This window comes from Tinamus guttatus, unplaced genomic scaffold (genome assembly GCF_059628265.1).
Source record: "Tinamus guttatus ecotype Peru unplaced genomic scaffold, ASM5962826v1 Tinamus_guttatus_pri_ptg000528l, whole genome shotgun sequence".
NCBI classification, from domain to species: domain Eukaryota; kingdom Metazoa; phylum Chordata; class Aves; order Tinamiformes; family Tinamidae; genus Tinamus; species Tinamus guttatus.
Window position 1 is genome coordinate 292,957 of NW_028289062.1, and position 26,988 is coordinate 319,944.

At 56.3% G+C, this 26,988-nt stretch overlaps 3 protein-coding genes across 5 annotated transcripts; 2 read left to right on the plus strand and 1 right to left on the minus strand.

Annotated features, from left to right (window-relative positions):
* Window positions 1–6,488: 6,488 nt before the first annotated feature.
* Window positions 6,489–12,746, minus strand: PML (PML nuclear body scaffold). The gene is made up of 9 exons (XM_088533926.1): window positions 12,220–12,746; window positions 11,010–11,593; window positions 10,766–10,815; window positions 10,470–10,550; window positions 10,090–10,309; window positions 9,858–9,916; window positions 9,287–9,309; window positions 7,244–7,365; window positions 6,489–7,133 (listed from the first exon to the last, which is right to left on the minus strand). Exons 1-9 carry the CDS (start codon window positions 12,744–12,746, stop codon window positions 6,559–6,561), a joined length of 2,241 nt encoding a protein of 746 aa, XP_088390052.1. The 3' UTR covers window positions 6,489–6,558.
* A 1,447-nt stretch (window positions 12,747–14,193) lies between these two features.
* On the plus strand, window positions 14,194–17,615 carry STOML1 (stomatin like 1). Of its 3 annotated transcripts, none has more exons than XM_010225092.2 (7): window positions 14,194–14,355; window positions 14,495–14,601; window positions 14,986–15,135; window positions 15,405–15,608; window positions 15,727–15,946; window positions 16,946–17,158; window positions 17,346–17,615. In XM_010225092.2, the coding sequence occupies exons 1-7, from the start codon at window positions 14,211–14,213 to the stop codon at window positions 17,546–17,548; spliced, it is 1,242 nt and encodes a 413-aa protein (XP_010223394.2). In that variant the 5' UTR covers window positions 14,194–14,210; the 3' UTR covers window positions 17,549–17,615. The 3 variants fall into 3 exon arrangements, with proteins under 3 accessions (XP_010223394.2, XP_010223395.2, XP_088390051.1); XM_010225093.2 differs by having other exon boundaries at window positions 16,949–17,158; XM_088533925.1 differs by lacking the exon at window positions 14,495–14,601 and having other exon boundaries at window positions 14,251–14,355.
* Window positions 17,616–19,636: 2,021 nt separating this feature from the next.
* On the plus strand, window positions 19,637–26,771 carry LOC104577623 (protein PML). Its single transcript, XM_088533924.1, has 8 exons — window positions 19,637–19,687; window positions 20,317–20,795; window positions 21,445–22,028; window positions 23,037–23,074; window positions 23,940–24,186; window positions 24,620–24,678; window positions 25,230–25,362; window positions 26,002–26,771. The coding sequence occupies exons 1-8, from the start codon at window positions 19,637–19,639 to the stop codon at window positions 26,769–26,771; spliced, it is 2,361 nt and encodes a 786-aa protein (XP_088390050.1).
* Window positions 26,772–26,988: the final 217 nt, after the last annotated feature.

Consider the following 26,988-nt stretch of genomic DNA (forward strand, 5'->3'; position numbering starts at 1 on the left):
ACGGCGACGGGCGCGGGTTTGGGGAGGGAGGCAGCCGCGGTGCCTCCCGCAGCCCGGGCCGAGCTGCGCTCCGGAGAGGGGCGGTGGGGGCTCTGAGATGCCGAGGCGAGAGCGCGGCGAGGAATTAGCATTTCTGCCAGCCCCCACCTCCGCACGGCTGCCCCCTCCCTCCTCGCCACCCCTTTCCCATCCCACCCACCTCCCCCCGCCGTTCGCCAGCCTCCAGCGCCGAGACAGACCCCGGCTGGAGCGAGACAACTCCTTCCCGGTGCAAAAATTCCCCCTAAAATAAAATAAAATAAAATAAAATAAAATAAAATAAAATAAAATAAAATATAAATCCCCTCGCCCCCGCCACCAACACCTGTGACTAAAACTCACATGCACTTGACTGCAGCCACGATGCAACCCACCTCCCCGCACGCCACCCCGCTTTTTCGCTCCGGATTTTCTCCGCCCGCTCACTCCGGCGGGGCAGGGATGCAAAGGGGGCTGCGGCTGCGAGTGCCGGGGCGAGCGCGGATCACCCTGGGGCTACCGCAGCCCACCCTGGGGCTACTGCAGCCCACCCCGGGGGCGAGCCGGGAATGCTTGTGCACGGGGCAGGGGGTCCTCCTCGGGAGGGGGGCAGCCCCCCATGCGCACCGCAGTGGATAGGCGGGACGGTGCGCGCTCCCGAGCCGCCCCGCACGCGCTTCGCCCCATCGAGCCCTGTCGTCCCCCGCGCCACGCCGGGCGATGTAATATTTATCAGGGCAAGATGCTGCGGGTGCCACCGCCTCCGCCCGTCCCGTCGCGGGTGGCTCCCTTCTGCAGCGCGCTAATTGAATGCAAATAGCTTTTAAGCACTTGAGCGTAGTGGGGAGGAGAGGCGGGGGCGGAGGAACGGGGCGGGGGGGGCGATGCAATGGATTACCCGGGACGTGGCTGCCCTCCCTCATCTTCTTCCTGAAGGTTTAAACTCTCTTTGGAAAGGCGCAGTAATGGCGAGGGCTTCGTCTCCCCTCCGCAGCCCGCGGGAGGCGTCGAGGGACGGCGCGGGGGGGAGTTTTGCCTCGACTGGGGGGGTCTTTCCACCCGACACACTCTCCCCGCGACCAGCCCTGCCCATCGCCTCTTCCCCCGCGATGTGAAACACGCTAAATAATTGATTTTATTAGGAAAATCGATTCGCCCGCTTCCCTCCCTCCCTCTCCTGCGCTTCGGCGGCTGCGCCCGGAGGGGCGTTGGGGACCTGGATCGGGGGGAGGCGGCTGCACCCGGGCCCCGGGTAGGGTCCCCGCCGGCAGCCCTGGCACCCCCGGCCGGGGTCTGTCCTGGCCCGCGCACGCCCGCCCGCCTGTCGCGATACGATGCTGCGACAGCCGCCGGCCCCACCTATAGCTACAGCCCGGCCCTGCGGCGACGTCCCCGCGGCGGGGCCGGGCCACGTCCCGCCGGGTCGGCCCCGCGCCCACGGACACGCGCGGGGCGCCGATGCGAAGGGCTCCGGTGTGAGGCCCGCAGCCAAGAGGTACCGGGGATTGGTGACGCTCTGGCCGCCTCTCGGGTGTGTATGGGGGGTCTTGCCGCCTCCCTGCTGCTTGCAGAGGGTGAAAACTCCGGCTTCGGCAGCCCCAGGACCTGCTGCCTCAGCACCACGGGAGAGGAGAGCGCAGAGGCCAGCACCGCACCTCGGCCTTGAGGCCGCGGGGATGGGCGCGCCCCCTCATCCCCCATACTCCGGACAACGAATAGCGCTAACCCGCAGGGAGGAGCAGAGGGTGTCTGATAGCGGGAAGGGAAGAAGAGGGAAGTTCCTTGGCAGCAGGTCTGATCCTCGATCCCAGCGCCAGCTGCCTCTGCCCTCTGGACCTTCACAGCAGAGCCATGTTTAGACTCCCTGAGCTACCCAGTATCCAGTGTCCCAGCAGAGTGGTCTGTGCCGGGGCCAGGCACGGAGCTTTGTTCTGAGATGTGTGTGAGGTTCTTCCCCCAAAGGATATGTGGGATCAATGAAGGAGCCTGCTGCACAATCCCAGTCCGCGGAGAGTATTCCCAGCTACAGGAGGGAGCCCAGGGGCCCTTCGTCTGGTTCTCTGTCTGGTTCTGCCTCCGGGGCTGGTGAAGACATGCAAGCATCATTTAATAAGCTGCCACGGGCAAAGCAGCCATCCCAGAGGAGTCCCTTTTGGAGCTTAAAAAGGTCGTGGACATATGGGGTGGGTGTCACTATAACCCACGGACAGCATGGGGCAGGGTGGTCCAGCTCATTCTCTAGGGCCGTTCCCTCTAACCTCTTTCTCCTGACTAAGGGCACCGATACAGGCTCAAAATCAAAACAGCTCCTGGGCACACGTTTGGCCCAGCCCAATTAACACCTACTGGATAAAGCCTGGGCACTGTTCAGGGCACAGTATGGTCTAGGATCTGTTCCAAACAGATGGGCAAGGCCAGGTTGTTGCCGTGGAAGGGATTTTAGCTGTGTGGGCACAAGACATGTTGTGACACTGGCCCTCCCTATCTATGGCTTGTGCTTGGTTTATTTAGCAGCACAAGCTTAGCTGGGAAGGCCTCTAAACCAGCCTTCAGAAGCAGAGATGTGGCCTTTCTTCTGCCCATGCTAAGGACAACAGTCTCTAACTCATTCCCCAGCCACAGCAACAAGCACCAAGCAACAAGGTGACAATGTGACAGTGTAGCCAGCGTGTATTTGGGGAGACACAGGAGAAGGTAACAGAGAGAAGCAGGGGGAGCAGGTGGCTTTTCTGCACAAAGGGACAAGGGAGGGCTGGTGCTGAGGGCCTGGCTTGCCCCTGCATGTAATGCACTTCTCCTTGGAGCAGGGAAGAGGCACGGAGGGAGATGAAGCCCTGGGAGCAGATGAAGTCCCTGCCTTGCAGGTAGCTCCCTTGAGTCCCAGCACAGACGCTGGCCACAGAGAAGGAAAGCGGGACTAAGGCGTCGCTCCGCATCCCACACGGATGATCTGTAGCGCGGTGTTCCACCTGCTGCTTGCCAGTGTGTCTCCACGGCTCCCTTTCCCGCACACCCGGCGCTGGCTGCGGCCAGCCTGGGAGATGACTCCATGACTCACTCCCTTCCCTCTCTACAGCTGGCGTTTAGCCCAGTCCTGCCCTCACCCTTGCCACGACACCCTCCATTAGCAATGGACACCTCCAGGCATTAGCAATTCGAAGCTCAGGAAATTCCTGCCTCAGGCATTCTTACTTGTGTTTTACGGCTTTTGGTTTTTTTCCCTTCTCATTGTGATCACTTCTTGAACTCGTGGAGAGCGAGCCCAGGGGCAGGGAGTTCCACAGCTGGCGAGGCGGAACATGAAGATGTTCAGAGTCTTCAGGCAAGTCAAATGGGTATCCACATCATAATGCTTAAAGCAGATCAAGCTCATCCTCACAGCAGGTAAATCCTTTCCTAGAAAGATTGATTCCCTTCATAGTGGGGCGCTGCAACCTGGTTATTTGGAGCTTCTTGAGTATTTATCAAAGGCTGGGACTTGGGCTCTGCAACTCAAGTATTAAGAGTGGCAGACAGCCCAATGGGGATGCACATCTGGAAAGTTATTTTGAGGAATGCGAAAGCAGGTTAAACTGTTGCAAAGATGTGGCCATCACAGAGGGACACTTGCTGTCTTCGTGCCTCGGTTTCCCATGGGCAAGGGCAGGGAAAATGATGAGTGGATGGATGGATGGATGGATACACGCACAGGTGGCAGAGCAGGCACTGGGGCTGCCAGCATCTCTTGTTAACAGCAGAGCTAACCTTAGCTTTAGGCATCCTGCTGAAATGCTTCAGCATGCTCCTAATATGTGGCAAGTAGAAGCTGATCTGGGGACCAGAACCTCAGCGGGTGTCAATGATCACAACTGTGGTGGGGAGGACATATTCTCCACTGGTATAAATGAAGGCAGCCTTCCAGCTCTAGAGCTCCTTAGTTTGCTACTGGAACCAAGGAGGATATGTTGATTTAGACCTGCTAGATACTATCCTTGCCTGGAAGCATCTGGGGAAGCACCTGCCCAGGTGGGCAGGATTAGTTGCTATTTGAGGAAGAGAGGGTCAAGCCAAGGGCTTGGATTTCCTGTGTTCTCCAGTTTCCAGCCACGACCTGGCTCTGTGGAGATCAAGTAAATGCATGTGGAGACCTTCCTCTGGGCACATCCTGCCTGAAAGTCCGTCTGATTGGAGATGATGGGATTTCTCCCACCATCTAGGCAAGACCTCTCCCAGCTCGACCCCCCTCCAGATGTGTCTGCACTTCTCCAGCTATTTAACAGAGCTCCCCATCTGTCTACCACCACCCCTTGCTCTTGATTCTCCCTGGGATCTGAATCCATTTGGGTGTTGGGGGCAGATTTTTGCTAAAAGCATAATCCTGTTAATCTTTGGGCTCACTGGAGTGGGTCCTTCATTGCATTTCCCCTCCATCCACTCCTGCCATCCAACCCAAATGCATTTGCAGGGTATAATCAAATGCAGAGGAGAGGGCCCTTTGGCTCTAATTAGTTTTGTGTGTGTGTTGGAGAAATCCATTTTCATAAACAGGGAGGATTTATGCTCTTCGCTCTTGTCTTTTATTTTTTCTTTTCCTTTGTGAATCCACTGGCACTTTGCTCTGGGCTACCAGGGAGTCATTTTATGAATGGTTTAGATTGAGCAATGCATTATTAATAACAGCCAATCAAGCAAGCAGCGTGCTATACCTCATTCCAGGCGATTAGCTTGATTCCAGAAAGTTTTTTCTCTCTCTAAAAGCTGCCTCTGTTTTTTCATGGGGTGGATGGGGCCAGCAGAGAGGCCAACATAAGGTTTGGCATCGTCACATGAAGATGTCACAGCAGTGTCCACACCCATAGAGAGGATTATGGGCATCTCTCCACCCCGAATCTGCTGGTGCCTGAACTCGCCCTCACTTTGTGTTAAATCATCCCTGCAAAAAGGCTGGGATGTCATGGCATTTGAGTGGTGGTTTGGAAATCAGGAGCATGTCACATGAAGGCTATTGTGACCCCTTCACCCTGGTGTGGGGTCACTTCTCCTTAGGACTGTTTTGGGGGATACCCTGGAAGCCACCTTTCCTCCAGGGCTGGGGCTTGTTGAATGCTGCTCCGATCACACTGTGGTGACTGATGATGATGATGATAACCCTTTTCTAGCCGGGTGACTGAGTTTTATGGCACCACAGAGCTAATCTGGCTCCTCCAGACCATTGACTTTACTATTGTTTTACAAGACGCTGATGAGGCCCGTGACACTGGACAGATGGTGCTTGCTCTCCCATGGCTGTGTCTCTTGTAAGTGACTATTCACTTGCTTTTCTTGGCCACTCACTGCGTGTAACCCTGTACTAGACCCTAGAGAACCTACAGGGCGTGAGAGATGTGCACCCCCTCCACTGCAGGAATGTTATGGGAGAGCCTGGATGAGCTGCCCTTGGCCCTGGTAACCCCAGCTGGGGTCAGAGGTGGCCTGACCCCCTGCCCCAGAATGGCCTTATCTGGCTTTGGTGACAGGTTCTCCCACTCTGCCTGCCTTCCTGTCCTTGTCCACGCTCCCTTGGGATTGCTCCGAGTCACGAGGGCACGTGTGTGGTGCTGTAGAGCCCTGCTTGCATCGGGATTGAGAAAGCCATGAGAGGCAGCGTGTGGGACAGGCAGGGGGACATGCAGGCCCCTTACCCCTGTCCTGCAGCTTTCATGGCTGCTTCTGGGTCTTTATCTGTGGATGCTCCTGGGTGAGCTTTTCCTCCCCCTGCACACTGTCCCTCTGTGTCCCCCTTAGCAGACTGGATGCCCTGGTGATGGCCACAGCAGGGCAGATCCTGGCAAGCCCTTGGGCAGCATATGGAGATGACAACATCTCCCTGTGGAGGGGGAAGGAGGCAGGGGGGTTGTTATCCAGCCATACTCGTGTGTGTATGGATGCACGGGGGCGTGGTGACATGGGAAAAGCGGCACGGCAGCTTTCTGGAGTGTGTGCACTTGTGAGATGACCTGCGCGCACACAAGCGTGTGGGTGCGTGCACGGGGTGGCAGCAACGCACGCGCTTGTGTGCTAGTGTGTCTGTGCAGGCGCGAGCGTGCGTGTGGCGCACAAGCATGCGTGTGCGCCACGCTGTACAAAGGAGACACCTGGTGGCATGTCTCCTGCATTGCCATGTCCATGTCCCACTCCTGCTCCTCCGGCACAGGGAGGTGTCCAGAAGGGCCCAGAGGCTGTGTTGGCCAGTACTGGGACAGGACAACCTGCCCAAAGCGGGTGACACACCTGGATGCCTCTGCCTGCCCGCACAGGCCAGATTTTGGGCTGCAAAATAAAGCAGCCTGGCTGGAACAGGGCTGAGATTTGCTTTCTTTCCAAAGCAGTTGCATTGCAACCAGTGCAAATAGGGTTTAGGGCAGGAGATGTAGAGATGTTTGGAGAATGAGATGCAGACATGCTATTGGGCTATGCTGCATAATTTATTTTGAGAGGTTAATTCTGCAAGCTTCTGTGGTGAGGTTGTCTGGACACTGTCACTGTCACCATACTGCGGTGCTACAGCTCTAGCGTGGCTGCCTACACCTGCTCCAGCTCCCAGAGGATGAGGTTGCGCCTGGCCAGGACCTTGGCAGCTCTCCTGGTGAGGAGCTTCTCCTGCACCAGGCTCTGCAGGATCGTGTAACTCTGCAGGTTGCAGTGCGTCAATACGGGCTCTGGGTCGGGATGGGGGAAGAGCTCCAGGACTTCCCCCAGCGTCTGCAGCGCCTTGGTGGTGGCCAGAGCATTGCCTTTGTTCAGCTGCTGCTGGAGGTATCTTCTCACCATATTCTTCAGCTTGTAGGAAGATGCCATGGGAACCTTCTCTTTGATCAAGGGCAACATGTCCAAGTAACCATCCACGGTGTGGCAGAAGTCCACCTTCCTGGCCGTAACATCCAGGGCTTTAAAGAGAGCGGGCAGCTCTGGTGCCCAGAAGTTGTAGGTGACCAGGATGGGCCTGGGAACGGAGCAGAGGTACCAGAGGAGCTGCTCCATTGCTGTCTCCAAGGGGACCCCCTGACAGAGCAGCGTGAGCACTGACTCGGGTGTCTGGATGAGGGTCTTGAAGGTGTGATCTCCGTTGGCTGCCGCTATCTCCGTGATCTGCTGAGCTGCAGAGGGGAAAGGGAGAAGGTGTCCCCTGAGTTGGAGTGTTCCCCCTCTACCCGCAGCTGCCCTTCGCTCTCCCCCAGCCCCTTGAAGGGCCCAATAACCCGCTCACTTTTCGGGTCGACCTCCAAGTGGAAGAAGACGAGGGTGCTCAGCCCTGGCCCATGGCCCCAGGGGCTGGCAGTGCCAGGGCTGGCGGTGCCAGGACTGCCCTGCGCTTTGCTGCTCCCATTGCTCTGGGGGCCACCGGGCTCCCCGAAGACCTGCAAGAAAGCAGAGGAGGGCACTGAGTCCCAGCTGCCACCCTGAGGTCACCTGCTCTGGAGGTGGCTGGGCAGGAGGGAGCTGTAGCGTTGAGTACAGTATGAGCCTGGAGGCTTTGGGTAAAGACCTTGTGCGTGATGCCACAAACCCACAGTGCTCCTGCTCCCAAGGGAAGGGTCAGGTCCATGTCACGTCTTGGGAACAGGCTGGCTCATGGGGAGTCCCAGGAAGAGCTCCTGGCGTGGATGGCACCACATGAGCAAGAGCAGAGCCCCCAGCGCAGCTCTCCTTGGGAGCCAAGGGGAGCTGAGGGATCAGAGTTGCCTTTAATGTCATGTCAAACTAGGCATTTGTTTTAAGCCACGGGCTCCTCTTGCTGGAAAGGGATAGGGGGCAGGATGGTGACAGCTCCCAGTGTCCCTGCAGCTTGGCTCTGCTCCTCTGGTCGTGCCTTTAACCACTCTGTCCCTCTGAGCCTTGGAGAGGGGCAGCAAAGGAGTTAGATGAACCAAACTTGGCAGCTTAATATGATCGCAGATGCTCTTGTTACCCAAAATAGCAAGTAGGCAAATTGAATTCATATGCAAGAAGGCTTTATTGAAGGGTGAGACAGAGGGAAAACAGGCAGCATTTGTCAGGGAGTGGGGGGAATCACGCGTTCAGCTCAGCCGCACACACCCATCCCAGTACCAATGCTGGGCCAGGGGGTCCTTGCAGAACCAGGGCCATGTGCTTGCAGCTTCAGTTTGGTGTGTGCAGCAAAATGTCCCCAAAAGATCCCGCTTAGGATCGAGATCTTATAAGATGTGTGAGGCTCTAGGTGGGTTCCCAGCCTCTACCCCCTGGCCTGAGCCCTGTGATGCCCAGGCTGCATCCAAGTGCCTCATCCTCTTGCTCAGCTCGCCTCCTACTAGCAGTGGTCATCCAGGCAAGCGGGGAGAGAATTTGGAAAGTGATTTTAGTCTAGTTACTCTTTTCCCTGCTAGTGGGAAGGGACAGGGAGGAAAAATAGCAGAAAATATGAATAAGGAAGACAGCAGTAGGTTGGGATTTATTCTGAAAACAGCTTTATTGAAGAGTAAGAAGAGCTTCTGCGTTACTAGTTCACACAAAAGGTCTGGTAACCATTTAATCCCACCCCTTAATCCCAAACCAGCCACATTTGCTTTGGTTTCCGAGGGATCTCCTGCTAACACTGATGGCAATGAAATTGTAGTGGAGATCCTATGTCCTCACCGGGGCTGCTTGTCCACTTGACCAGCAAACGTTTGGCAAGATAGGCAGCCAAAAAGGTAGCCCTGGGTGTTTTGAAGGTGCCTTTGTAATGTGGTTATGGCAAGGATGAAATCTGGGAGCCTCAGGGGTTTGGTACCACGGAGGAACTCCAGGGACTGGGGGGCTCTGGAAAGAGCCCGAGTTTGGTTCATCTAACAACTTTGCCTAGGCCGTTAAGTCACAATTTGCTTTTTGGCAATGCCACCAAATCTCGCCTCATCCCGGGGAGCAGAGGAGCATCACTTTGGGAAGTCTCAGATGGATGTTATTTGCTCCAGTATTTCCCGTGATTTTTTTCAGCCTATTTTAGCAGCAGGATGGATGGAGCCTGCTCCACTGCCAAGCGCGAGTGCTACATTCAACTCAAACTTGATTTTTTTTTTTTTTATCCACAGATTGATTTTTAGCTGAGCATAGCCTTCCCGGCGAGGCTTACCTAGCTGTCCCTCACATGTGGCAGCCTTCCCAAGGGAACCCCCTGGGACAACCTCCACTCCAGCTGAGTGTGGAGAGCCTCGTCTTGATGGACGGGGGCTCCTGCCTTATCCCAGGACCACTTGATTGGAGATGACTTGGCCCATCAAGCTATATGGCTCCCTGGGCTACTGCCCTGGGCTGGAGGCAGGTACGTGGGCTACTCTGGCTTACCCTTAGCTAGCGGTGAGCTGAGCTGAATCTTCACAGCAGAGCGAAGCCAAAGCTTGCTGGCTTGTTTCCCAACTGGGGAAATTGAGGCATGACTAGGAGAGCGATGGCATGAAAGAAAAGAGGCCAAGACCCTCCCAAGCACCCAGGACCCGCTGCATGTGTCGTACAATGAGCTCTATGCACTAGAGCAAGCAAAGGGGAGGAGGAAGACATGAGCGCATCTTGCTGATGTGAGGTTGGGGAGAGGCTTGGTGAGTTCAGTGTAAGAACAGACCCCCCATGGAGGGAGCAGTTGTGGAAGGTGCTACTTCTCCCTGCTGTTCCAGGCCAGGTTGTTGCCTGCCCACCCATGGGGAAGTGAAGATGGCACCACGCGGAGGGTATCTACAGCAAAGCAGGAAAATGGGCACCTCTTTGGCCACCCTCCTCCTGAAGAAGCAAGGGGAGAAGAAAGTCTCAAAGCCTGGTGGCCTCGGCAAGGGCTACGTGCTGTCTTCTGCCCCCTGTGCTGTTCAGCGGGGAGGCCGCTCTGGCGTTACACTCACCACCGTGTCTTCCTCGCTGTCCTCCGAGCTGCAGATGATGATGCTGCTGGTCTCTGTGGAAGGAAGAAGATGGGGTTGGAGCTTTGGGGCGTGAGAGAGGAGACGCCAATTTTGGAAAGGGGAGACACTTGCAGCTGGCTGCACAGCCTCCTGCTTTGTACTCTAGCCCATCTGGAGGGAGAGACGCGGGATGATGCGGAGGGGGACCATGTCCCACTGTCCCCACCTGTATTGTCACTGTGGCTCCTGTTGGCAGGGGTGCTGCTGCAGTTTTGGCTCGGTGCTGCAGTGCTGGGTCCACCCCTGCCAACCCTCATGTTTAAACTGGTGCCACTGTGGCTTGGCTCGTGGTCACGCTCCAGCTTCAGCAGCTTGGATGAGGTCTGGCTGTCCCGGTCCATGACGTGCGACCTCCGCTTGGGGTGTGCGGTGGTGGCCGGGGGGTCCTGGCAAGGAAGAGGACAGGGTAAGGGCTTGTGGGGGCCACCACTTCATGTCCCCTGCATGGGATGCCAAGTGTCCCCGATTCGTGGCCAGAATCCTCGTGTGGGGAAGCCTCCTTGGCTGCGGAGGCTCAGGGCACATGGGCTCAGCCACGGTCCTTACCGTGCTCTCCTCCATGTCCCCGAGACTGATGGTGATGGTGGGCACCGTCCCTTCGCTCCTGAGCTGGCCTGGCTCTTCTTGCTGTGGAGAGAGCGCAGAGTTGCGGTCAGAGACAGGTTTGGGGCCATTTCAGATCTATAAAATACGCTCCTTGGGGTGTTTTTTTTTTTTTTTTCTTTTTTTTGATTCAGTAAGGGAAGGATGGGATGGGATAGGGAGGGGAAGGCCCTTGGGGAAGGCTTGCAAAGGGCAGAGGAATGGAGGATTCACGTCGGGAAGAACCACAGGCATCTCACCAAGTTGTTCTCAAGGGGCTCGACCAGCGGGACAGTCAGGGGCATGGCATCTGCAAGGAAGAGAGGATAGTGAAGTTCAGCGGGAAAGGGAGCCCTGGTCCAGCTGGGAAGCGCGTGCCAAGAGGTTGCGGGAAGTGAGTGCTAGCTCAGTTCTCCCTTCCATTCCCCTTCACTTTGGGGCGGTTTAGGGGCTTCACGGCACTTGGGAGGCCAGAAGGTAGAACAAGCCGCAGCTTCCCCTCACCTGTGTGCCTGGCCACGCGCTCTGCCAGCGCCTGCAGCCGGGCCTGGCACTCGGCGAAGTCCTCGCCGGGTTGGGCCAGGCTGCAGGCCACAGGGGGCTGCAGCCTCTGCAGCTCCTCCAGCGAGGCCTTGATGAAGGGCTGCATGTCCATGACCTCCTGATCCGTGCCGTAGAGCCTCATATTCTGCACCAGCTGCTCGCCGGCCTCCATGCGCCGCAGCACGTTGTCCAGGCGCTGCAGCTCCCCGGCCAGCGCACGGCAGCCCTGCTCCGTCTGCATCTTCACCAGCATCAGCAGCTCCTCTTCCTCGCGCCGCAGCAGCTGCACGAGCTCCTCCGCGCGCTGCCGGATCTGCTGCTGCATCTCGCTGCTCACCTGCTCCAGGCGGGCTGCCTTGGCCTGCAGGGCCTCGTGGGCGGCCTCGAAACTGCTTCTTGTCTTCTTGAGGTCCTGGCTAAGGGCAGTCAGATCCTCCTGCCGCTGCTGGATCTCGCTGCGGATGTCGCAGTAGAACCGGGAGTGCTGGCTGTCGAGCAGCGCGCACGAGCAGCACAGTGGCTTCTCGCAGCGCCGACAGTAGATGCTGTGAGGAAAGAGAGCTCCGTTGCAGGTCAGTGCGTGGTCCTCCCTCCCCTTCCCAGCACTTTTGAGGCACCAAAAAGAGTAGATCTGCTGCATGGGGTGCAATCCTCCCTGTGAGGCTGAAGGGGAGGCTCAGCTACCTCTAATGAGAGGGGTAACTGAGGCACGACTTGGGGGAATAGTGCCCCCAGTCATTGGTGGTATCATGTAGGCACAAAGCTGGGCATCAGCCTGATTATTTAACCCAGGGCCATGGTTATTTAACAAGGACTACAGCCCATTCACCTCCCCAGCACCCCCATCTCCTGCCCAAGCTCACAGCCCCTCTCCTAAGGCAGGATGCTCTTGCCCTGCAGCTCCAGCCAGGCGGTGCCAGAGCTGGTCCTGCAGCAAAGAGCTCACCTTGGACCAGGCTGAAAACACCCATGCTTCCCTATCCCACTCCTGCGACCAGCCCTTCCCCTGTCCTCTAGCAAAGAAGCAGGTGGCGAATCATAGAATCATTATGGTTGGGAAAGACCTTCAAGATCATCAAGTCCAACTGTAAACCCATCACCACCACACCTGCTAAACCATGTCCCCAAGTGCCTCATCTGTACATTTCTTGAGTGAAGGTGCTGCTCTGACCTGGTGACATGGCCCTGGTTGTTGTGACCAGGGCTGGAGCAGAAGAGGCTGCAGGATCTCCTGGTGCTCTCCAGGAACTGATGCTCCGACTCTGCCCGCAGGTCATCCAACTTCCTGGCCTCATGGCTCCTCTTCTTGAAGAACCACTGGTGGGCCTCAAAGCAGGAGAGACACAGGAACTCCTCGCACTCGGAGCACCACACGGCTGCCGCCTCCTTCTGGCACCGGCAGCAGCCCAAGCCGCCTTTGCTGCGGATCTTCTTGTAGATGTTGAGCCTGGCCTGCAGGCTGGAGAAGAGGAGGTTGTCCCGGTCGGGGATGCCACTGGCCTCCGGGATGGCGGTCCGGCACATAGGGCACTGCCCGATGGGCTTGTTGTTGCTGAGGCAGTTGAGGCACAAGGTGTGGAGGCAGGTGAGCAGCTTGAGGTTGGGCGATTCATTCTTGCAGCCCACGCACCAGAATTCCTTCTCCAGCGCTGACGGAGGCGGGCAAAGCGAGCTCCCCTCATCATGGCTCAAGTCCATGGTGGCCTCGGCTTCTGCTTGTCCTAAGGTGCAGGAAGAGGGGTCCTGTTAGCAGGAGGTGCTGGGTGCTGCCTCGAGGGACACCCTCTGCTCTCTAGTAGGGCTGTGCTCCTGCCGCCCCGTGCAGCATGGGGACAGTTTGCCCCCTGCCTGCCATCCGCGAGCCCTGTGCCATCCTCCCCAAGCGTGCCCATCCCCAGGCTCTCTCCCTTTCTGACTTTCAAAGCTGGGAATGGGAGAAGAGGGGAAGTGTCTGCAAGAGCCTTCAGTTCCTTTTCCCGATGCCTTTATCACACACTCCCCCCGCCACCCCCCGTCCCATACAGCGGCTTTGGCAGCCGAACTGTGCCTGTCACAACCGGCCCCTTGGCCCAAGGTGCCTCCGAGGGCCGCGGGCTCCGTCCCGCCGCCGCGGGAGCCCCGTTACCTGCCGCGGGGTGCGGGTCGGGGGCGCCGGGGGCCGGGCGGGCCGCGGCGGGGGCCTCGGGGCTGTCGGGCATGTGGCTCCGGCTGGCGGCCCCGCTCGCCGTCGGGCGCGGTGCTCTCGCTTTCGTTTCTGCGGCGGAGAGGGGGGAAGAGGAGGAGGAGCTGAAGGGAGGAAGCTCTCGGGCAAGGGAGGCGGGGAAGGCAGCGCGGGGCGGGAGGCAGCGAGGGGACCCGGGAGCGGGCCCGGTGTCCCCGGGGCAGTCCCGGGGGGATGGGGCGGGCTGCTGCATCCCCCTTCTGCCCATCCAAACCTCGCTGCTTGCTGCCGTCCCCCCCCCCCCCCACCCCGGCATGGCAGTGGGTGCAAGGGCGGCCTTGCACGCAGGGGGGTATCCTGTCACCACAGAGGACCTGCTGCAGCAGCGAGACGGGACCCGGGTGCCAGTCCGGGGGCGGGGGCGACCGCTTGGCCACGGGGGCTCGTGCCGCGTTTGGAGCAGCGCATCGTGCCCCTGCTTCAGCCCTGGGGGCTCCAGCCCTGGGGCCGTGACACGGTGACGAGGCCCCGCAGGAGCAGGAATTTCTGGGCCACACAGCCCGGCACATTCCCTGGCAGCCCCGCCAGGGCCTCCCTTGCAGGAAGGGCCTCCGCGAGCCGCTTCCTCCTCGTGCCGTCACGGCCACATGACGGTGAAGCAGGAAGCGCCACTGCAGCATCCGCGCAGGCGGCGGGCACGGCGGCGGGCACGGCCCTCTCCCCTGGGGGCTTCTGCATCCCTGGCGCTTCCTCGCATCCCTCTGACTTGCAGAACGGGGCAGGGAGGTTTGCGGCGTCTCCGGGAGAGCGGAGCAGGGACGGAGTGTGTTGGTGCTGCAGGCTCCGCTTTGCAGCACTGCTAGCGCCGGCAGGGCTGAGTGAGGCTGTGCCAGCAGTAGCGGGCACAGGGCTCGCCACGCTGATGGCAGAGGGGAACCAGGCTTAGAGGAGCTGGGAGGCGGGAGCCTGGCTCCTCTCCCAGCGCCGAGGCTCGGGACAGCATGTTCAGCCGGTCAGGATACCAAGCTCTTCCCCTGGGAGACTTTGACCGCTTCCAGCAATCCAGCATCGGGCTCTACGGTGCCCAGAAGGGCTTCTCGTTTGGATCCAAGCAGGACCCTCTGGGGCAGCCCTCAAATGCAGCCGGTGAGTCCCTGAGTGCATCACATCTGCCACAGGTTTCCCCCGCCAGCACTGGAGCTCACGGAGGGAGATGCTCCGTCAGGAATTTTGGGCTAAGGGGCTGTCAGAGCTGGTGTTGACCTTCCCTTTCCTCCTCCTGCAGATTCCGCCCAGGGCTGGCTGTCCTGGATCTGCCACGGGATGATCACGTCCTTGGTGTTCTTGTTGATGCTGGCCACCTTCCCCATCTCGGGCTGGTTTGCCTTGAAGGTAGGCAAGGGCAGAAGGCAAGGAGTTCAGTAAAACCTGGCCCAGCTGCCCCCCACCTTAGGATGCAGCCCTGTATCCAGACAGCGAGGGTCTGCTCTGCCATTGGATGACCCTATGGATCTGTGGTAGACCACAAAGGGGTCAACTCCTGCAACCTGTGCCCTGGTGGATGCAGGGACCGCCAGTGGATAACTGCAGCTTGGTGGTTCAGCATCAAGCTTCATCTGGCCCCCAGGGCAACCCTGCACAAGCTTTTCCTGACTTGGTGACATCTCTCCGTGCTGGTGGATGCCCTGACAGGAGAGACAGGATGGTTGTAGTGCCTTTCCTTGGAGGTTTGTTTCCTTTTTTATAGTTGTTCTGCTCCAAATGTGCCCTTTTCAGATTGTGCCCACCTACGAGCGCATGATCATCTTCCGCCTGGGCCGCATCCGGGCCCCACAGGGGCCGGGCATCGTGCTGCTGCTCCCCTTCATCGATCACTGGCAGAGGGTGGATCTGAGGACAAGGGCCTTCAACGTACCACCCTGCAAGGTGAGCTATCCCGTGGCCGCAGGGCAGGGTGGGGAAATGTCTCCAAAACACCCAGAGCATCTTTTTGCAGCTAGTTTTTGAAGATCTCTGGCTCCTTGCATGGGCACAACTGTCAATTCCATCTTTCCCTGTGAGGAGATGGGAGAGGGTGGTAGTGCTGTGAACCCCTGTCTGGGGATGAAAAGCATCGCTTGATTTTTTACGTCTTGTTCAGTGGATGCTCCTGGTTGGAGCCATCTCAGAAAACATCACCTCCCTCCTGTGCACAGCTGACCTCCAAGGACGGTGCTATCATCTCGATGGGTGCTGATGTCCAGTTCCGGGTGTGGGACCCAGTGCTGTCTGTCATGATGGTGAAGGACCTCATCGCCACCACCCGTATGACGGCGCAGAACGCCATGGCCAAGACCCTGCTAAAGAAGAGCCTTCGTGAGATCCAGGCTGAGAAGCTGCGCATTGGGGAGCAGCTCCTGGTGAGCAGATAGTGACAGAGGTGTAAAATAAATGTCCACTATCGGGAATGGCCTCCCCAACTGCATCCAGCCCCGGTTGGGCTGCTAAAGTCTTCTTACTCCGTTCCTGGCTCCACAGCTCGAGATTAATGACATGACCAAGTCCTGGGGCCTGGAGGTGGACCGAGTGGAGCTGACCATGGAGGCCGTGCTGCAGCCGCCCCAGGAGAGCCAGGTGGGCCCCTTGCCACCGATGCCAGGGCTGGAGGGGCTCGACAGCACCATCCAGCAGCTGGCTGCCCATCTCTTCAGCAACACGCTGGCGCTGACGGGCAGTGCCAACAGCAGCCCAGAGGCAGGTAACCAGCTCCGGCACTACCGCTCCTCTGTCACGTGTGTGTCCATCCGTCCAGTCCGATGACCTTTGAATCCACTGGTGCTTTACAAAGAGTCAAAGTCTGCCAGATATGATGTTCCTCCTAGCCCAGTGCAGATAGGCCAGCAGCAAGAGGAGAGAGGACTGTTCAGGGCACAGTTCAGTGCAATATTCAGCACAAAACAGACTTTATAACAAGACACTCAGGAGAGCGGGAATGTGTCTGTGGGCTCTGAGATCAAACGTGCTCCTGTGCCGACTTAGGTCTCAGGCAGAGCCAGGAAAGACCCTGCAATTTCTCAGATAGCCGATACTCACATTTGAGGGCAACATTTGGGTGGGATTTGGCCCAGAGACTGTCTTGCTAATAATGACACCAAGGAAGCAGCCTGGTTTAGTGGAGAGTAGTTTAAAAGAGTGCTTTAAAAAAAAGAGGGGATTGGCTGAGGTAACCACGTAAGTTTTCTTATCGAGTGCTTTGAATTGCACTGTAAAGATCAGGTAGGAGACCTACTGACCCACATATTTTTTCAGGCCCTTTGTTCATTCTAATAAGAAAAAAATGATAAGTTGAAACTGTGAGTCTTTGGCTTAGCTAAATATCTTATTTCTTCAAGTATTTTGGCTCCAGGGCAAGTAGGAAAATGAAATCTGAGGGAGGCTGGAGGAGGATATGACCTGCTGGCCCATTTTTCAGAAATTCTGCACATTTGTGCCCTGCTAAGTCTTTCAGGGAAAAAAAATCCACCTGCTGGTAGTAGGGGGAGAATAAGCAAAGGAGCTTGCACTAAGAACAGGCTAAACCATGTGTTGTTCTTCTTGCTTAGCTGCAAAGTCGCTTGTTAAGAGGATTGTTCTGCTGTGGAGACCTTTGCTGTAGAATGGCTTGTGGATCCAAGCAGATCAGTCGTATCCAGCTGACCTGCTAGCATCCAAACATTCCCGCTTCCCCTGAACCCCGCTTGTGTCCCCTTGTCCCCAGCAGACAGCGTGGAGACCGTGAACGAGGTGGAGCCGCCCACTGCTGCCGTTGCCACCGGCAGCGCCTGGAGGAAACCGAGCGCCGACGAGCTGCTCTCGGCCGTGGAGCTCTTCCTCTCTGAGCCCTTGGTGGGCCAGGTGGGAGCATCTTACCAAGTCAACATCACCCTGCCGAGTGGAGCCCGGAGCACCTATTTCATAGACCTTTCCTCAGGTCATTGCTCTTTGTTCTGCGGGGTTGGCAAGTTGAGGGAAGGAGGAAGGGTGTTGAGGGTGGAGACGGTCACCCTGGTTGTCCTCAATTCAGTCCTTGTCAAGCTGGAGAGTGGAAAGCCCTAATAGGCGACACTGCATCCTAAGACTTGCTGTTTCCTTCTCTTCCACCTGTCCGTGTCCTACAGGCAGCGGGCGAGCTGGGCGCGGATTGCCAGAGGGCAGCCCCGACGTGGTCCTGGAGATGTCAGAGAAGGACCTGCAGGACCTCTTCCTGGGTGAACTTCGTCCCTTGAGTGCCTACATGAGCGGGAGGCTGCAGGTGAAGGGCGACTTGCACGTTGCTCTGAAGCTGGAGGAGCTCCTCAAGGCCATGAAGCAGCGTAGATAGAGCACGTGTGTGAGTGTGTGTCTGTGTGTCCATGTGTGCATGTGTCTTCATAGGTGTGTGAAAGGCAGGAGGGATGGGAGTGAGAAACCCCTGGGGACCTCATCTGGAAGAGGCCGGTGGTGATTGGCATTGGACTGGGAAGAGTTTGGGGACACTGGAACCAAGTTGGCTTGATGGAGCAGTAGTCATGGGCTTGGGGTGGCACAGGCAGGAGCACGTGGGTGGCTGGCGCAGCGGAAGGGGGACAACCCAGTCAGCACTGGATGCCACAGGTGGGCTTGGGATCGGGTCCAGCTTGGCAGGGCTGACCCCGGTGTTTCCAGGGGAAGGAGCAGAGGCAGCAAGTTAGAGAGGGATCTACCCAGATGTGCCTGGGCCTTCCCGGCACCGACATCTGTAGCAAGTGATTGCGCTAATGTGTGCTTCAAAGTGCTTTTGCATGTGTGCTGTGAGGTCTGTCCGCAGGGAGCGTGTTGACTGTATATAGGCGTATATAGATACCTATTTATTTTGTAAGCTTCCTTTCTATCAGCTCTGGATGGACAATAAACCAGTTCTACGGCCTTGCCTGCGGACAGAGAAGGTCTGGTGATTTGGGGTGTGTGGCCAGACCCAGGGGGGCTGTCCGCTCCTGCCTGCCATGCTCCATCCCTTGGTGCCTCAGTTTCCCCTGTGCGCACCCAGGGGTCCCACGGCACAGTGTGAAACACGGTGCGGTGTGCGTGCGGTGTTAGAGCATTTCTGAGCTCCAGGCAGCGCCAAGCAGTCCCGGGATGTTTTTCAAGACTCCTTTGGCAGGTCCTTTGGCTGACCTGCCTGTGCCAAGCTGCTGCTTCCAGAGGGCTCGTCCATCACTCCGGACCCACAAGTAGGCACGGACGTGCCACAGGGTGCTGCCCCAGGTGTGCGTGGAGCTACAGGAGCAGAAGCATGACATGGAGCAGAGCTATAGGACCAAAAGTTCATGCACAGGCCTGGACTACTTGTCTCAGAGCTTGGCCGGGTGGGTCCTGCCACTTTGCAGGCACTCAGGAACTGCTGGGCTGCTGCAGGGCCAGGGGGGCAGCAAGGACTCTAATGTCTCATGGCCACATGCAGGCCACAGCCCCAGCTAAAGCTCTTCTCTGAGGCCTTGGTGACATCCTTGCAAGAGCAAGCTGCCTGGCACGCAGATGGCGTGGGCTGGTGCTCCCTGGCATGCCAAGCAGGACAATGCCAAGGGATTGCTCTGTCCTTCCTTCACCCCCTTTCCCAGTTTGCTGAGCTGGAGCTTGGGAATTTGCAGGCAGATGCTGATGCTTCCTGGTCCCTGCTAAGCCCCACGCAGAGGGAGTTGCCTCTGTGATGCTGCGGGTTTGGTGTGAGCCCTCCCCGTGCCCGGGGACAGGCAACCCGTGCAGAGTGGTGCTGCCTGCAGAGGTGGCAGTGTCACCTGTGCCCTATCTCCCCCCAGGCTTGACAGCCCGGGCATGGCCTCGTTGTGCCTTTGTGGTGGTCCCCTTGCAGCGGTAGCAGGGAGATGCCCCATGGTGTCATACCCCGGTGCAGATCCGTGCTGAGAGGTGCACAGAGCAGAGAGCATCCAGGGCTTAAAGCTGGCCACAGTCGGGGCAGAAACTGCTCTTGCGAGGGGGACAAGCACCTGGAGCAGAGCTCTCTCCTCCGGCATATGCTGCCGGAAGAAGCAGAACCTTTTAGCACTGCCACATCTCTGCCCATGCCCTGGCTTTTGCCTTGCAGCTACCCCAACCTGGGGCAGGAAGTGGGGCCCTGCATTTCTTTCTGAGGTTTGATTTTCAAAGAAATGCCCAGACTGGCTGCAACAACAACAGAGGGGAAAAGAGAGGGGTAAAGAAACAGAAACCACTTTGGGGCTGGGCAGGCTGAGCTGGCCGGGAGGGAGAAGCACCGTGGAGATACATGTCTCTGTGCCAGGGCTGGGAGCCGTCACAAGAGGGCTCTGCATCCGCCACCACTCGAAGGTGGAGTCACTTTCAAGGCTGAAGAAATCGAAACTCCCGAGCAGAAGGAACTGAAGGGGTGCTTGTCTGGCAAGCTGAGGGTCACCAGTGCTGGCCACAACTGACGATGGCTGCAACAGGCCCCCCAAACCAGTGGAATTTGCCTCTACAGACCCAGGTGAGCTCCTGGCCAAGGCCAGGCTCTTCCCAAGGTGATGGGATGTGGGGTGGGACGGCTGGAAGGAGGCCAGTGGGGAAGAAGTTGTGGGGCTTCCACCCTCTGCAGTGGGCCGTATGCCTGGGAGGGCATCAGCATTGGCCAGAGGGCTGAAGGAGGAGTGCAAAGGGGGAAAAGGCTGGGACGAAGGCATGAGGAAGTGGGGAAGAAGCCCCAGCCCCAACATGGCTCTGGCTGCGCAGTCAATGCCGCTTCCCCTCGACAAAACGTGCGCTGCGGAGCAGAGGAGGTGCCTGGGGCACGAGGAAGCCTCCATCTTAGTATAAAGACGGGAGGACTCAGGTCATTTCTGAAGCGCCCCCAAGCATCTCCTCGGGACGGAGGCAATGGGGAGAAGAGCCTGGGCTCTGAGAGGCTGCCTGGATGGGATCCCTCTCCTTTTGGCCTTAGCAGGGCTCCCCTCCTGCAGCACGTGGGCCAGCGCTGGGCTGCTCAAGGGGGTGGTCGCTCACAGATTGCTCAGCACGGTGTTTCACATGTCTTAGGAGTTCTTAAAAGCACTTTCTGCTCCCCAGCACTCACAACCTGTGGCTCTTCCTCCTTCCCTCTTTCCTTCTTTGCCCTCCAAGGAGTTGGAAGATGAATTCCAGTCCGTGCTGTGCGAGGGCTGCCAGAAGGAATCGCCCAACCTCAAGCTGCTCACCTGCCTCCACACCTTATGCCTCAACTGTCTCAGCGAAAAGAAGCCCACCGGGCAGTGCCCCGTGTGCCAGACCGCCATCCCGAAGGCCAGCGGCATCCCTGGCATGGACAACAAGCTGTTCACCAACCTTCAGGCCAGGCTCAGCACCTACAAGAAGATCATTAACAAAGCTGACTTGTTTTGTGACAACTGCAAGAAAGAGGCTGAGTTCTGGTGCTGCGAGTGCAAGGAGTTCCTGTGCACCCAGTGCTTTGAGGCTCACCAGAGATATCTGAAGAAGGATAATCATGAAGCCAAGAGGGTGGCGGTTATCAGGGCACAGTCAGCGAGCGACTTTCTTGAGGGTACCAGGAAGGCCAATAACTTTTTCTGCTCCAAAGAGACTCACAAGAACGAGACATCAAGGTAAGCTTCTTGGTTGCAGATGGCTTCTTTTTGTGGTGCAGTCCAAGGCAGGGGAATCTTTGCAACAGATATGGGGAGAAATTTGAAAGGCAAAGAAAGAAATGTCTTTGGGCTAGCTCTGTGGTAGGTGTGAGCTGAGTGTCTCTGTCCCTCTGCTCCCCTGGTTGTCATCAGCTGGGTGACCATTCCAAGCCAGGGTTTAAGCAAGGCTCTCATTTAAGAACAAAGCTGGACCTAAGTTTTTGCACAGGTCTAGTATACAAATGGGAACAAACTCCTCTTTGGGAAACCAAATCAGACGAGGGAGATTATGTCCTGTCTCTGCCTGAAACAAGGCTTTCCTATCCTGCCCTCCTCCAAGTTTCTCATTTTCTACTATGGGTATTCTTGTGACTGCAGGAGAAGGAGGTACTCAACTAGCTGGTGCCACTGCACTGTAGCAACTGGTCAGATTAACACTTTAGCCAGCCCCAAAGAGGAGTAGAAACCCTGTAAAAGTGGTTTAACTGAAAACAAGTGGGATAGAACGAGAGCAAATGTGAGGCTCATGGTGGTAATTTACTCATGTTCAATCGTGCTGAACTGGGTGAGTTACGCTAAGAGTATGAGAGTGCACGGTGTCAATCTCTGCCTGTGCTTGGCCTGACAGTGTCTACTGCAAGAAGTGCTGCAAGGCCATGTGCTGCGTGTGCGCAGTGCTCGACATCAAGCACGCGAGCCAGCACTGTGACATTGGCTTGGAGATCCGGCAGCGGCAGGACAAGCTGGCTGCCCTCAGCCCGGTCCTCAAGGAGAAGAGAAGTAACTTCGTGGTCACCCACAGCGCCCTGCAGGCCAAGGCGGCCCACCTGGAGCAAGTGAGGAGCAAGACGCGGCAGGAGATCCAGCAGCGTGTGGAGGAGCTCGTGCAGCTGCTGCGGCGCGAGGAAGAGGAGTTGCTGATGCTGGTGGAGAAGCGGTGGGAGCAGGGCTGCCGTGTGCTGGCCGGGGAGCTACAGTACCTGGACAACGTGCTGCGGCGCATGGAGGCCGGCAAGCGGCTGGTGCAGAAGATGAGGCTCTATGGCACGGATCAGGAGGTCATGGACATGCAGCCCTTCATCAAGGCCTCGCTGGAGGAGCTGCAGAGGCTGCAGCCCCCTGCGGTTGGCAGCCTGGCCCAGCCCGACAGGCACTTCGCTGAGTGCCAGGCCAGGCTGCAGTTGCTGGTGGAGCGTGTGATTGGGCACACAGGTGAGGAGATCCTCCTCCATGGGGGCTGGAGGCTGAGGGGAATGCTTCAATCTGATTTGGCCGCATTCTCCATCTGTTTCAAGTCTCTTTTCATGTGGCTTCTTTGCTCAGGGCACAGACCTCCTCTCCTTCCCCCAAGGTCTATGTTGGCATGGCTGTTCTCATCACTCCTAAAGCACCAGCTACCCCTTGCTCTTGTGGGGACAAGTTCCAGTAGGGCTGGCGAGTGGCCTGTGGCTGATGCAGTGTTTGGCTGAGTGTTTCCACAGCCTTCTAGCCATGATGCTGTGGAAGAGGCGCTGGTGCTATAACAGTGGTGAAGGCCTTGGCATGCTTGACAGGTGAAGAGAGAAGCTGGTTACTCACGTGTTAGAAGAGCAGGGGAGAGTAGAAGGGTTGGCTTGGTCAGCTTGTGTAGCATCCTTCCAGTAAATAGGGAAAAAAGGATGGAGAGAAAGGCAGTTTGAGAGGTCTTCTGTTCAATCCCCCTGCTACTTTCAGGGTCGGTTCCCTCCTCGGCCTGCTGTGGGTTTCTACCACTGAACTCTCCAGGGTGAGGTTGTGGATCACAGAAAGTCCTGTAGGAGACAAAGGATGATCTCCTGGAGGGAGTTTGGGATTTTCTGGGGACATGCTATCCAGGGAATGTGATTGGGGTAGAAGCTCCCCAAATTGTACTCTGCTCCCCATGAAGGGCTGAAACAGGATACAGCAGCGGTGCCACTCTGAGCGCTGCTTCTCACCTGCAAACAGCTGCCGCCACGATGCACGCCAGCGTGTCAGAGATCTTGCTTTCCCCTCTGCCTATCTGCGCAGTTCTGCTTGTATCAGATCATGTCGTGTAAGGCCATACCTCAGTTTCCGATCGTGTGGACATCGACATCTTCTGTGGAGCACTTTGATGTTAGCTCTTTCAAAGCGCTGTAGCAAGGCTGGCACTTGGGGCTCTCGGATGTTTCTGACTCTGTCTCTGCCTCTTCTCAACTCATTTTATTTTTCTTCTTTCAGGAGCTGCCTCTGCTCAAGCCAGAGAAAACTTCCACCCGGTGAGACTTGGTTTCTACTTGTTTTTCTCTGGAAATGTTGTGTTACAGGATTATCTGGCAAAAATTCAAGGCTAGCTTGCAGCCCTTGCAGGCAAAATGTCCTTTGCTTGACCAGAGTGGGTTTGGTTGCTGCTGTCCAGGTTCATCCTCACGTGTTTTGTTCTGAAAAGGGGTCATCTGAGCTCCATGTGAGATCCCAGGCTCTTTTGGCTGACTACTGCACCCCCTTCCCTTGTCTTGGGCTGCCTCAAGGAGTAATGCTGCAGAACCAGCTCCTGAGGCAGTATCCCTCAGGAAGGGTGAATTTTCCATGATGACCATGGCCTGTGAGAGCCAGGGCCAGGAGAGGTTTCATGCCAGAAGGAAGAAAGTGGTGTTTGATCACTCGAGTGACCTTTGAGTGGAAAAGACCATGTGGGTAAACAGCATTAGGTTTGGGCAGAGTGCAGACTAGCGTGGAAAAGCAGCTGGAAGACTACCGGAACAGGCTGGGGCACTGACAGCACTATGTTACTGTAGGAAGAACCAACTTCCCCTTTGCCCAGCCAACCCCCCATTTCCAACCCACACCTTTACCTCCCCTCACTACCATCATCATCACTGCATCTCCCCAGAACAGGAATCCCATGTTTTGCCCCATCTTATCTCCTTCCCAAGACTGGTATGTTGGGCATGATGGAGTAGTTTGCTGTTTGGTACTGGATTTGTTGGCTCACCCAAGTTAAGGAGACAGTCATGGTGGAGATGGCCCCAGGCAGGCCAGGGGGTCCCAGTGTCCTCTGACTACTGCTGTAAGCACCCCCAGATCTCCTACAGAGACAGCCCACACAGGACTGCTCTCACTGGCTCTGTTTCACATGGTCAGGTTGCAGCTTCAATCGCTCCAGCGAGGAAGAGAAACGTTCAAACTGCAGATGTCCTGCCACCACAAGGGAAGGTGATGAAGTTGGAAGGCAAAGACATTCAACAGACAAAATCAGAAGTCCCGCAGAGACAAAGCAACTTGGATCAGCCTGGAACCAGCTCTCAAGTGCCTGCTGTGACTCACACCACCGGGGAAGATAGCTTACTGGATGCCATGGATAATTGTGGTGATGGGCTGCCTGAGTCAGGTAAGCAGCATTTGTTCAGGCTTGGCAGTGCTTTCTTGCTCTTCTTTTCTAAAGCAATGAAGTCATGGCTATATTTTTCAGGGGAAAGCATCGAAGAAGGACAGTGAGCAGCATCCCCACAGATAATTTTTACAAGAGGATAGTTGCTGCCCAACATATCATCTTGAATGACAAGATGATCAGCAGAGATTGCTAGGGAATCAGACTTCACTCAGAAGATCTCATCTAGTGTATACTGCATTTCAGTGACTTGGGCGGGATTAATCCTTTTCCGGGCAGGGACCTACTTGTTCCCCATCCTTACTGCTGGCCATCCAGAGCTGTCTCAGCATGATTAGGGGGGCCATCAGACTCTTGCACCCAGAATGCACGGCATAGGTGGACTGACCCACGGGCACATCTGAAAAATGCTAACTCTTTTCTATGTTGGCAGATAATGATATTCTCGGCATGAGCAGTGGTGAAGAGGACAGCAGTGATACAGAATCGTTGGTGAGCGCTGCGAGCTCCATCTTACTGTGTCAAATCCAGAATCAATAACACGGTCAAGGCTGGAGAAAGAATGTGTAGCTTGGCTTATGTCTTCACAGATGATCTCTTCCCACTTGCCCTATGCTGCCTACTGTGAACAGTCTCTGGCCCATGTTTTGTGCTGGTCTCTGTTTAGACATCATGTGGGGAGGTGCATGGATTGAAACCATGCCAGGAGCATGCTGACAAAGGCAGTTCCTGAAGCCAGCTGGGATTTTTCAGGCTGGTCTCTATTGCATCTGTGCAGTGTTCCTGCTGCATCCAGCTCCGTTCATGGCTTCCCAGCGCATGCATTGCTTTTGCTGCTAGGGCATGAGTTGAGCTGTTATTGGCAGACAGAATAGGGTCAACAGAGGGGACCATCCATCTTCTCTAACCCCTTTCATCTCCATTAGCCTATCTCAGCTTGCACTTCAGTAGCGCTCTTCTTGAAGTGCCCTGCCAACCCTCTAGAATACACGACTTCCCAGAGGTGCCACTCTCACACTTATACAAAATGTTTCCTCTTCCAGGACTCCATTCTGCTAGACGAGCCCAACTGCATGCCCGATGAGGGCACAAACCCGCTGAGCATTGCCATTGTCAACGAGAGCGTGCTTGTCTCAAGACAAGAATCCTTGCTGTTCTTTGATGTGAAGATTTCCAGTAAGATCCTAAGTGTTAATCCTAAGTGCCGCTGGCAAAGAGCATCCTGTACTGCAGCAGGCTGATCCCCACACCTGACCAGGTCTCTTTGGTGATGTCCAGGTGCTTCCATCACAACTTCAGATTTGTAAGGGAGAGGCCATTCTTGAGGCCCCAAGAGTCCTTACCTAAGAGTTTCTGGATAGCCGGAGAGCTGGGAAGGACGTGATGCCTAAAGGGCCATGGGGAGATTTCTGCAAAATCACTCAGTCAGTTGAGCGGCCCTTGGGCTGTTGCATTTTGCACATGACGGTATGAGCCCCCAGGCTCTCTTTCCCATGGGCCAATCTCTTTTGGTCAAGGTGGATTTCCCTTTCCAAGCCCCTCCTTAGATCACCCTCAGAAAGCAGCACAAGCTCCCCCAAGGTTTTTGGCAGGGGGAATGATCCCCACTGCAGGAGGTGCTAAGGGATATGAGAAGTATATTACTGAGGGCTATTAAGTGATGGAAGCTGAGGGTGTGACTGACTGCAAAAGGGTAGAAGAAATAACAAATCTACCTCTTAACTGCTACCTATGGTGAAAACCTTCAGACGATGTTTTATTTTACTGCTAAGAAACTAATCCCATCCTCTTTCTCTTTTCCTTCATCTTCTTCAGAAAGCAAGATCGTTCAGTTGGTGGTGGTTGACAAAGAGAAACTTTTCCTAATCAAAATTAATCTAGAGGAATATTTATCCACCTCAATAGAGAAAAAATATGTTTGTCAGCCTTCCTGGAGGAGTCTCATTTCCCACCTCAAGACAGTTAACAAGCCCATCCTGGCCGGATTTGGTCTCTGGTCGCTCCCCTTCCCCACCCTCTTGAAAGCCCTGGCTGCAATGGACAAGGAACGGGAATTCAGCAATGCTGTGTATGGTTTCCTAGACATTTTGCCTCTGATTAAAGAGAAGATCCCTGGAAGGGATAATTACAAGCTGAAGACTTTGGCCAACATCTATCTCCCTCGACAGCTCACTGATGGCAACATCACTGAGAACGCGAAGGTTATGCAGTCACTATGTGAGGTCCTGGGAATCATCCCATTGACAGAACCCAGACTGATTTTCACCTATGCCAACCTGGAGTGCTTCATCTCTCTGGAGCCCTTGCTGGCTGAGAAGCTTCTCACCAAGCCATCAGCCCAAACGCTGGCTGCTCATGGTGTCGGCCTCTCTCAGCTCCTCTCTGTCTACAAGCTTGACCCCATCAAAGGGCTCCAGAACGTGTGTCGTCTCGTCAATGCAAAACGGCACAGCTCCGAAAAGAGGGTCCGAAACCTGAGCAAGAGCAAGGTCTTCTTCCAGCGCCAGCTGAAGCCAGCTGAATGCCAGACCAACCCTGCAGACAGTGATTTGCTGAAAAGAGTAAAGACTGAGAAAAATTGTTGAGAGGTGTCCAGGCCTGTCCAGAACAAGACCCTGTTTCCCATATACGGGGATAACTCCTAAAGAGAATTTACAGCTCGCATCAGCTTTACATTCAAGATTTCCTCCCTGCTCCTGCTGGGGGAAATGGTCTGATTCTGATATGTGACAGTCTCTCGCTGTCCTCTCTCATCTAAGCACTTATATGAAGGTGAAGAGCTGAGGACTAGGTTAGCTGGAA

What these genes read in the sequence shown, in the direction of transcription:
- LOC104577623 (XM_088533924.1), top strand. Translation starts at nt 19,637, where the DNA reads ATGGCTGCAACAGGCCCCCCAAACCAGTGGAATTTGCCTCTACAGACC. An exon ending in ATTTGCCTCTACAGACCCAG is followed by an intron (nt 19,688 to 20,316) that starts GTGAGCTCCTGG and finishes TTGCCCTCCAAG; the next exon opens with GAGTTGGAAGATGAATTCCA. An exon ending in CTTTGATGTGAAGATTTCCA is followed by an intron (nt 25,363 to 26,001) that starts GTAAGATCCTAA and finishes CATCTTCTTCAG; the next exon opens with AAAGCAAGATCGTTCAGTTG.
- STOML1 (XM_010225092.2), top strand. Translation starts at nt 14,211, where the DNA reads ATGTTCAGCCGGTCAGGATACCAAGCTCTTCCCCTGGGAGACTTTGAC. An exon ending in GCAGCCCTCAAATGCAGCCG is followed by an intron (nt 14,356 to 14,494) that starts GTGAGTCCCTGA and finishes CTCCTCCTGCAG; the next exon opens with ATTCCGCCCAGGGCTGGCTG. An exon ending in CAACAGCAGCCCAGAGGCAG is followed by an intron (nt 15,947 to 16,945) that starts GTAACCAGCTCC and finishes CCTTGTCCCCAG; the next exon opens with CAGACAGCGTGGAGACCGTG.
- PML (XM_088533926.1), bottom strand. Translation starts at nt 12,746, where the DNA reads ATGGACTTGAGCCATGATGAGGGGAGCTCGCTTTGCCCGCCTCCGTCA. An exon ending in AGGAAGACACGGTGGTGAGT is followed by an intron (nt 9,310 to 9,857) that starts GTAACGCCAGAG and finishes AGGGTAAGCCAG; the next exon opens with AGTAGCCCACGTACCTGCCT. An exon ending in AGCCCACGTACCTGCCTCCA is followed by an intron (nt 7,366 to 9,286) that starts GCCCAGGGCAGT and finishes TGGCCCCCAGAG; the next exon opens with CAATGGGAGCAGCAAAGCGC.